Here is an 11,230-nt window from a genome sequence, read left to right on the forward strand (position 1 = left end):
CAATAAAGTCTTGGGGTGAGCCTCTGGTGTATCCAGATCTCGATCTGATCAACAGTATTGTCGACCTTTGGATTTTGTTGCAGTTCCTCTCGATGTATTGCTCGCTCTGTCGGTGTGGAGAACCACAGATACCATTATCAGGTTAAGCTGCGCCCCGGTCATGTTCACCGGGGCCCCCACTTGGTCAAGACATCCAAGCCAACGATGCCTTTGTCCTTGATGTCAGCCAACCAGAAGGGCTGGACAGTGATAGTACTCTTCTCCCTTTCATTTGGGAGTCTTCATGGCTGACAGCTGGTTGTGTTGGGCAGTGCACCTGGTCAGATGATGGTAAATAGTGGACCCTGTTTCCAGCAAGGCTCACACAGGATTGCCATCAATGTTACAGTCTGCGTACAGTCCATACACCTGGCCAAGTCGATGAAGTCGGTGATGCTTGGGATATTGGGGGTTAGATGTCATCACTTGACTGATCGGCTCCACCTCTTTATCGCAAGGGTCTACTTGTCCCACCTGGTGTTAGGTGTTGGCGGCACACAGAACCTGCTCTACCCACTCTGCTTTGGCCAATAATGCTGCAGTCACTTACAGTACAGTCATTCTGGCCTCAAACTGGATAAAGGCCTGAAGAGTAAGCACTGCCTGCTGTGTGTCACTGAAGGCTGGATAGACTTTGCTTGCGTATAGTCGTATAGGTCCGCTGCATATGCCCCAAGACTCTCTTTCTTCCAGCTTCTTTGCCTATATTTTTGTAATGTAATTATAGACCCGGTCACACTTTAAAAAAAAAAAAAAACTATTTCAGCTTGTCCTATCAGTGCTTTCTTAACATATTGAACGCAATGATAATATCGAAAACCGTGATCGTTTTGGTCACTATAACCGTGGGGTTAAATTTTCATACCATTACAATCCCTACTTGGCAGTATAATGTATGGAACGGTTGTATATAAATTGGCTGGTAGAAATGTTGAGTGGCTGGTAGATTTTAAAATCTACCTGCCACAGGTGGGACAAAAAAGCAAATTTCCATCCCTGGCATGTAGCCCCACAAGGATGACACCGACACACACACACACACACACACACATACACTCACATTCCCATGAACGATACAGATACACACACATAAACACACATGCATGCATGCACAAACACACACACTTAAACACAACACACACACACACACACACACACACACACACACACACACACACACACACACACACACACACACACACACACACACACACACACAGACACACACACACACACACACAGGTGACCCCACACACAAAGAATGATCACACATATTCAATATTACTGATGGCGTCAAGGTGATGGGGGCCCTCAAATAACATTTTTAAAATTGAAAAGGATCTAAATCAAAACCCTTCAAGTGGTATCAGTATGGAAGCAACAATTTTGTCCCTGTGACAACAAAGGCCTACTACATAATTATGTTTGTCTGCACACATTTCTTCTCAGTAAAAGACAGTGTCACTTCAGTTGTGTGTGTGTGTGTGTTCACTTGTCCAGCACCATAGAGAGCGTCCTGACTAGGTGCATCACCGCTTGGTATGGAAACACCACCATGCAGGACCGAAAGGCTCTGCAGAGAGTGATGCGTTCCGCTGAACGTACCATAGGGGATCAACTCTCTAACCTAAGGGACATCTATACCAAGTGGTGTAAGGACAAGACTTCCAAAATACTCTGAGTCCCTAGCCTGCACCCAGACTATGGTCTGTCCGATATTGCACACCGGAGGCAAGGACTGAGAGACTCAGGAAGAGTTTCTTCCCCCAAGCCGTCCAGTATTTTAATGGACTGATTGAGTGTATCACTTTTTTCTCTATCATAGCCCTCTGACATCTTGAATGTAGCCTATTGTTTTCTGGTTTGTTACTGGTGTGTGTCTGTGTGTCTGTGTGTGAAACTGGGCATGCTTTCAGAGGGTGTCATAATGATAAACACTTCAAGTTTCTTGATGGGTTGTTTCTGTTTCTGTGTCAGTTTGTGTGTTTCTTTTTACTTAGCATGGAGCCGACTGTAACATTTCACTGCATTGTATGTACGTGACAAATAAAATCTGAATCTGAATTTGTGTGTGTGTGTGTCCTCACAAAATCTGAGACCAAACCTATGCCCTTGGCTCAAACTAACACCGCAGACTAATGCCAGCAACAATTTCACTATAGCCTACAGCAGGGCTATTCAATTAGTTTGTAATAGGGGCCAGTTCATGAAAAGTATCACAACTGAGGGGCCGGAGAAATACCGCTTGAAATATGAGTAATCACGTACAAATGATACAATAAACTACAACATTTTGTAAATGCATAATATCGTTTTTTGTTGGTTATTTGTGTTTTGGGAATATTTCTGCCACAGGCCCAGCCTACCACAGTGGTTGGCCAACATTGGGAAGGTGACACTGGATCTATACTGCATATATCTATACTTGCATTTTGTAAAAGCATAATAGCGTTTTTTGGTGGTTATTTGTTCTATTTGTGTTTTGGGAATATTTCTGCCACAGGCCCAGACTACCACAGTGGTAGGTCAACATTGGGAAGGTGACACTGGATCTATATTGCTAATATGTTGCATTTTGTAAAATAATAATCTAGGTTTTTTGGTGGTTATTTTGTTGTATTTGTGTTTTGGGAATATTTCTGCCACAGGCCACTACCAGCATTGGGAAGGTGACACTGGATCTACAGTACATTGCTAATATGGCTAATATGAAATCTGTGATAACATTAACAGCAATGATATCTGAGCTTTGCGCAGTAACTGCTAAGTCCATACAATTTCCAATGGGTACAAACAGGTTTCAAACGGTGCTCAAAAGAAATGAATGTGCGTAATCGGTCGCATATTTAACTCTTCTCAACATACGTGTACATTTAACGTTCCCACCATTTAAATTGGATGAACGTGTTCACAAATCAATGTTACTTACAGTGGACTTGACATCAAGGCGATGGATGTGTATTAGTTTCACAGATTCACACTGAATATTTGCGTGGTCAAACCCGTTAAAATGTTTGTAGCTTATATACTCCAACGTAGTGGCAATTTACCTTGAAACTAAGCTAAAATGGAACTTATATTCAACTCGTTCTAAACGTTACGTGCAATTGGCTGAGGTGCAGTGGCTGCAGGACTTCCGAGCGAGTGAGCGCATGAAACAGTAGCCTACTGATGCCACCAAAGTTAAACTTTTAAACCGACTCCTATTTGCCTCAATAGCTACATTACGAGTGGCGAATGCTTTCGCGAGGATATGCTTGGACTGGAGAGGCACACTATACCGGTGAGATTTCATGCACCAAAAATGCTTCATGCTTTGAGGAAAACAACTTGGATTTGGCGCACGTCAACATGTTGGTGACGCTGCGTAAAAACGAAGCAAGGTACAAGTAACGTCTTTGAATAATACCCAGAAACACAGCCTACAACGGCAACGCACCACACAGAACATTATTTATAGGCGCAGTGTAGCCTATCGCTGTACCTCGTTGTGTTTTCCACCAGCTTTTTACGTCTCTACCGAATATGGATTTGCTTATAACATCAGCCAACACTTCAAGGGCCACTACAAAGTATCTCGGGGGCCGGATCCGGCCCGCGGGCCGCTAATTGAAGAGCCCTGGCCTACAGCAAGATTAACAGAAATTGGCATGTGGCGAAATCTTATGAAAACTGCTAGCCCCTAAGACTGTTCCCATTGCTAAGATGAGTTATGACATTCAAAACCTCAAATCTTAAAGATGTTTTCAAAGTTTTTCTCATAAACTTTCTAATAAATATTTTCTAATAAAAACTAGAATGCATTTCCCGGTGGGAAAGTGCGAAGTGTGCTTGCTCCGACGCGCCACGAGAGCGCCCCGGCAGGATAAGCAACAGCTCGCCCTCAGGTCAAAGCGCCAAAGTTTGACCAAGACGCAAAGCTGCTTCGAGTTTGGCGGCGTTACCCTCGATTTGCCGAATTCTTACACTGACGTGACGGGTTGCCTAGGTTTATCAGTGGTATGTCCCAGAGCACCTCCAATGTAAAAATGTAGATGTCATCCCAAAGACGTAAAGAGATATGAGCCAAAATGCATTTTTGCTAATTGCGACGCCCCCTAGTGGCCAAATTACACCAAATTTACTAAGGCTACTTTGGATTGTGTCCAAAATCATCCCACCAAATATGGTCTTGACACCTCAAAGCGTTTCCGAGATTTGACCTCACTTCCTGTTTGGAGGCTTTGCCATCGAATTTGATTGGCTGCCATGGGCGAATGCTTTGATGTATGAAAATGAAATGTACACCTCTAAGGTCTGTAGACCTTGTGTTGAATTAAGTATGAGTTGTTCACGTGTAGCTAGCATGAAACACGTAACCACTGAAGGAAGGAGGGAGCCTAAGGAACTAGGCATGTTTCTAGAACAAATACGAGTAATGTTAGGAGTATAGCTATCCTGTTATGCGGGAACATCCACAGTTTACTCACTGTTGAATAAGTTGCAATGTGTTATAGCCTCAAATGGATGGTAAAATAAACAGGACGACTCACCTGTTCAAATGATGTAATAGGATAAAATTTGGTTTTGATATGTCAAAGCAACCAGGCTGTTACTGGTTAACATTTCTGAATATGAAATCGATTTTGGATTGGTTGCATGTGATAAAAGCTATGCCATTTCCTGTCCAGACAGCATTCATATTCAGAAATACTGTACACCGGCAACAAAGACACACACACATACACACACACACACACACACACACACACACACACACACACACACACACACACACACACACACACACACTAACAACTCTTTCAAACAGAAACGTCAGTCCGTTACATCTGCCTCTTGTCCACAAACTACTAACTGCGATTACATTCTAATTAAAATCCTCCTTGCCTCACGCACACCGCAGACAGGGCGACCGCTCTACTTCCGGTATTTCGCCGGCTTTGGGATTGATTTACCCAGAATGCTCAGGTCAATACAAATCATCCAAAACACACCGTCAGTATGAAACATTGTGTGATTGTCTAGTATATATACCAAATGAACACACATGTCTTCTAACAGAGCAGAAGTCCATACTTGCCCCTCAGGGCCATGACTTTGCTATGATCTAACCAGTCTCAGGATAAAGCACCCCAAGCATTCTTCTCTTTTCCCGCGCTATGTGCACGCATGCGCACTTAACACAAAAACGCGACCTAAGACGTGTGGTTAGCATGCTGAATTGCATGCTAGACGCAGGTTCGAATCCCGATGGAAGCCTACTGTAAAATCGGCGTGTATGTATATGGAAACCTTATACATGTTCTAATTATTACAATGATTAAATATGTTGTGTTGAACCTATAGTTAATGCAATACATATATTTTTCATTTACAGTATGTCTTTTTATTTCCTGTGTTAATGCCACTAAATTATACAATAAATATTATCATTATTATTATGATTAGCTATATAAACACTTATTATTATTATTATTATTATTATTAGCTATATAAACACTGTTTATTGCTTTAAAATTGATATAGGATCTTATTTGTTTCATAGGACACGACAACAATGATAACAGTATATAACAACACAATTTATTAGAAATATGAAGTCATATGACTGAATTAATGCATAATAAAGATCCATGAAATAGAATCCTCAGTAAAAAGGGGTCAAACAACAGCTTGGGCCTGGAAATAACTGGTCCCAGCCACTGGCTCGGCTGGATCTGCTACTGGTACTGGATCTGCTACTGGCCCCTGGAAGGGTGCATGGCCAGTTTTACACAGCACACACATCAATAAGAACGGGTGTAAGGTGTCAAAGCACAGGTGCAGAATAAGAACAGCACATCAGGGGGAACACACATCACATAGAATTATTACTATTATTTTTTTTACATAGCACATCAATCACAACATAGGCAATGTAAGGTGTCAATGCACAGGTGACAGCATAGGCAGTGTAAGGTGTCAATGCACAGGTGACAGCATAGGCAGTGTAAGGTGTCAATGCACAGGTGACAGCATAGGCAATGTAAGGTGTCAAAGCACAGGTGACAGCATAGGCAGTGTAAGGTGTCAAAGCACAGGTGACAGCATAGGCAGTGTAAGGTGTCAAAGCACAGGTGAAGAACACCGATAACCTGGTTTAGAACAGTGACCTGTCAGGGAGGAACAGACATGGCATACAATTCTGTTTTTTTTTTTACAGGACATGCATCAACAACAACATAGGCAGTGTAAGGTGTCAATGCACAGGTGACAGCATAGGCAGTGTAAGTGTCAATGCACAGGTGACAGCATAGGCAGTGTAAGGTGTCAAAGCACAGGTGCAGAACAACAACAGCACATAGGCAGTGTAAGGTGTCAATGCACAGGTGACAGCATAGGCAGTGTAAGTGTCAATGCACAGGTGACAGCATAGGCAGTGTAAGGTGTCAAAGCACAGGTGACAGCATAGGCAGTGTAAGGTGTCAATGCACAGGTGACAGCATAGGCGATGTAAGGTGTCAAAGCACAGGTGACAGCATAGGCAGTGTAAGGTGTAGGTGTGTAAGGTGTCAAAGCACAGGTGAAGAACACCAATAACCTGGTTTAGAACAACGACCTGTCAGGGAGGAACAGACATGGCATACAATTCTGTGTTTTTTTTCACAGCACATCCATCAACAACAGCATAGGCAGGCCGCATTTTCTGCACTTGTGGCACGCCGGCCCGGGCAGCGGTGACTGTCCCCGGCTGTGCCGCTGCCCTCTGCTCAGCCCTCTTCCTCCTCGCCTATTCAGTTTTGTATGAAGAGACAGGCTGAGCAGGAGGTGCTGCCTGCACTGCTTGTTGTCCTTGCTGTCCTGTCCAGCAGCTGCAGTGCAGGCACCTGAGGGCCGGCGTGATGTGCGGCGGCCAGCGGCAGAGGGAGGACGTGTGGGGCTGGCGTTGTCCGAGGGAGCGTTGGGGGGGGGGGGGGGATGGGGAGCACCCTCACAGTCTGCTGGGGCATTGAGAGGTCCAGGAGGAGAGGCTGTGTAGCACGAAAAGGTCCTGTTGCAGCTGCAGCAGCTGTTGGTGGTACGGCCAGGACAGCAGCTGAGGGGGCAGGCGGTAATGGCGCCAGTAGCCGTAACGGCGCTGGCAGAACAGGCACCGGTGCTGCCACAGCCGGTGCTGCTGCCAGTGTCGCGGCCACCCTTGCTGCTGCTGTCGGCACCTGGCCTGTAGGCACCACAGTAGCTGCTGCCGGAGGACGATCCACCGCCGCTGCTGCTGGGCCCGGCGCTGTCGCTGACGCTGGCACTGCCACCGCTTCCGCCGCCGCTGCTGAGCCCGCTGCCGCCGCTGGTGCCAGTGGTCGTCCCTCTGCTGCAACGCCTGGAGCTAGCACAGTGAAATGACACAGCACAGTATTAAACGTGCACTACATTGAGTGAGCATTACAGGTTAAACTACATATAATTGCAATATTACCAGGAATAACACACATAAGACTAATGATATCCTAGTACTACACATTCACTATTGAAACATAGTGAATAACATAACAAATTAACATAACGTGACACAACAGGTAAATGATGACCCCCAGGGTTAATGCATTTACAGCAATTAAAAAACAGGCTTATTGTTAATGCATAAAACATAAACTTCAACTTTATCTTTTGATTTCATGTGGTGATATTATAATCTTAAGGGTCTAAAGATACTAACTGTATGGTCTTTTCATAATTATATGTTGTGTGTGTTCAGTGATCGTCACATGTTTACACTGTAGCATCATGTACAACCCCATTCATTTCCAATGCAATGCCTTACATTACATTACATTACATTACATGCTGGCGAGCTCTCAAAATGCATTTTATCTTTGATCAGACTATTTGGCTAGCTTCCCTAGAGTGTGTAGATGTAATTACTACAGTTTGGAGTAGAAATTCGAAAGGTAAATATAGTTTACATGTGTAAACAGGACGCCTGACGTGTCGACGTTCGATAATGCTAGTTATTCGCGAATTAGCATAAATAGCTAACGAATTATCTATCTTCAAATACCAAAACCGTAATAGGTCTATGTAATAGGCCTACATAGACAAATTCCATGTTAGTACATTGTAAAAGTGCTCTGGGGTGACAATGTTGCGCAAATACATTCGAAATATTTTCTTAATTTTAGTTTTACTCACTCAGTGAAAACACTCTCGTTGCTGCCGTAGTTCAAAAAACTGTAGATAATCCGAGCTGCTGATTGGCCCAGAAAACTGTCGACAATCCAAACTGCTGATTGGCCTGAAGCAGAAAACTGTCGATAAACTGTCGACAGAACTGTCGATAACGCGAGTTGCTGATTGGCTGGCAAACAGAGACCATTGCTTGGCACAGAGCTCTACTTCCGGTATTTCGCCAGCTTTGGGATTGATTTACCCAGAATGCTCAGGTCAATACAAATCATCCAAAACACACCGTCAGTATGAAACATCGTGTGATCGTCTAGTATATATACCAAATGAACACACACATTAGCTAACAGCGCGTAAGTCCGTACTTGCCCCTCGGGGCCATGGCATTGCTCAGATATCACTAGTCTCGGGATGAGACACCCCGTTGCGGACCACCCTAGAACAATACCCACATTGTACCGTCGCGGAAAATCTCTGTGATCCAATGAAACATTGGACAGTATAAGTCTTCAGTCATGCCATAATGAGAGTATGAAAATATATGGTGTAACTCCATAGTGCTGTGATAATTGCATCAATATGTTTTACAAGAATGGCCTTGATTTGATTTTTAAAAAAAAATATCAACATTGTATCTTAAATCACTCTGAAATGTCATTTTTGCATGACCTAAGCAATTTAAGATGAGCTATTCCGAATAATAGTATACATTCACCAACACACACGTTTTTGCTAATTATAGAGCCATAGACAGACCAAATAACACCAAATTTATTGAGGGTGCTTTGGATGGGGTCTCAACTCATCCCACCAAATATGGCTTTCATACGTCACAGCATTTCCAAGATAGGCACACTTCCTGTTTGGCGGCTTCGCTCGCTGAATTTAATTGGTTGTCACAGGCGAACGCTTGGACGTATGTAGGCGAAATCAAGGCAGTTGATCCGCCTTGGTCTGTAGATCACGCGTGCCAAGTTTCATGACGATCGGATAAACTATGCGGCCAGAGTCGCTTTACTTTGACTTTGGACAAAATTCAAAATGGAGGAAAATCCATCATGGCGGAAAATGACGTCATATAGTGCGTTGGAATCAGCTGAGTCAGAGGATTCCAATGGTATAAGTGTTATCAAAATCGGCCATACGGATCAAAAGTTACGGGCATGAACGTGTTTTCCAACTTTGACCAGTTGGTGGCGCTAGAGCGTGAGAGTGGCGAGCATGAAACCTGGTGGTGTCAATCAAGGTAGTCTCCTCTATCAGCGTACCAAATTTCATGACCTTATGTCTTACGGTTTGGGCTACAGGTGGAAAAATGTGTGGGCATCAGCGCTCAAAAATCACTTTTCCATTCATTCCTATGGGAAAAAATCGACCGGAAAAACTGGAATAACGGGAGAACGACAAGGCGTATCAAAAAGCTGTATACAAGCCACCATCCTCGCATCAGGACGCACGCGTGAGAGGTGGAACGGCGTCTCTAGCTCCAAATCCCTAGGACAAGATAGGGAGACAAAAGTTGGACTTAAGATAAATAATATGAAACGCACGGATAACAATAGTGTGCTTTGCTTGCAGCAAGCACACTAATAATGGGCTTTATAATCATGCCCACCAGGTAGCGCATGCACTGCACTTCGGGCTGTAATGGGTGTAAAAACGCTGTAGAATGGCGCCATCTAGTGGCCATGCAGCGCAACGGCGCCATGAAATATTTAGAGCAATTTGCAGGTTGGAACCCCCCATAAAGCATTACAGTGTAGATAAATGAAGGAAACGAAGGAGTTAGATCTCAGAAAAGTGTAACTACTCCACAACATATTGTGAGAAAATTGTGAGAAAATAACCGCATCTATAAATCACTAACCGGAAGTGAGGTAACAGAGGGTATAGCAGGTCATGTTCAATGAATGGTGTAGATCCTGACACAGACTCCAAGGCAAATAGAAGGTTTGTTGCTCTGATGAGACCAAAATGTTGCTTTTTGATCATCATGGATCATGCTTGTAAAGGTAAAAGTATAGCCTAGTAAAAGGAATTCAAATATGGAAATCCTTGAGGACAATCTCATTCAGTCTGCAAGAGAACTACGAGTTAGGTGAACATTTACTCTCCAGCAAGACAATGAGCCGAAGCCTATGGGAAAACTACACAGAAATGACAACAAAGACAACAAGGTGAATGTCAAAGCCCAGACATCACTCTTAGAAAATACAGTATGTGGCTGGACTTCAAAAGGGCTATTCATACCTGATTCCCTTCCAACTTGGCAGCGCTTGACCCGTTTTCCATGCTTTAATTGCGGCCAAAGCCACACTGACTTGAAGGGGTGAATATTTATGCAGCAGCAATGTTGAAGTGTCTTGATTCACATGCTCGTACAGAGTGGGGGGGGGGGGGGGGGGGGGGGGGGTGAGTCCATTGAGTGTGTGTGTGTGTGTGTGTGTGTGTGTGTGTGTGTGTGTGTGAGAAAAAGAGAGAGAGAGAGAGACAGAGAGATAGATAGATAGATAGAGAGAGAGAGAGAGAGAGAGAGAGAGAGAGAGAGAGAGAGAGCATACAGGGAAAGGAGAGGCTGTCAGTTTTCCAGTGCTGCATGTAACCAATGAAAAAAAACCCTAATACATGAAATGGTAACAAAATAGAAACATAATATGTGATGGTCACACTAAAGGGGCACAAATTCTATTTGAGGGGGCACCACCCTGTTCTGCCCATATTTATACACTATGTGGTGATGTGACACATACATCAGACCACTGACTTCTCCTTTGAACCTTTTCTGCTCCATACATCAGGGTTGAAGCAGTCTCTGTTTCTCCAGCTCACCACACGATGGCACTCACAGCCATCTATGTAACATGGACCACAAACAGCTGATTTGGGCTGTGGAATGAGGAGAGAGAAAAGGACCAGAGAGGAGAGAGAGAGAGAGAGAGAGAGAGAGAGAGAGAGAGAGAGATGGAGAGGGAGAGATAGAGATGGAGAGGGAGAGGTAGAGGGAGAGGGAGAGAGGGAAATGGAGAGGGAG

General features: G+C 44.1%; 1 protein-coding gene across 1 annotated transcript; it reads right to left on the reverse strand.

Annotated features, from left to right (window-relative positions):
- Positions 1-6,194: 6,194 nt before the first annotated feature.
- LOC134098466 (uncharacterized) lies at positions 6,195-10,491 on the reverse strand. The gene is made up of 3 exons (XM_062551521.1): positions 10,450-10,491; positions 8,206-8,405; positions 6,195-7,402 (listed from the first exon to the last, which is right to left on the reverse strand). Exons 1-3 carry the CDS (start codon positions 10,489-10,491, stop codon positions 6,682-6,684), a joined length of 963 nt encoding a protein of 320 aa, XP_062407505.1. The 3' UTR covers positions 6,195-6,681.
- Between the last annotated feature and the right edge of the window lie 739 nt (positions 10,492-11,230).

This window comes from Sardina pilchardus, chromosome 2 (genome assembly GCF_963854185.1).
Source record: "Sardina pilchardus chromosome 2, fSarPil1.1, whole genome shotgun sequence".
NCBI classification, from domain to species: domain Eukaryota; kingdom Metazoa; phylum Chordata; class Actinopteri; order Clupeiformes; family Clupeidae; genus Sardina; species Sardina pilchardus.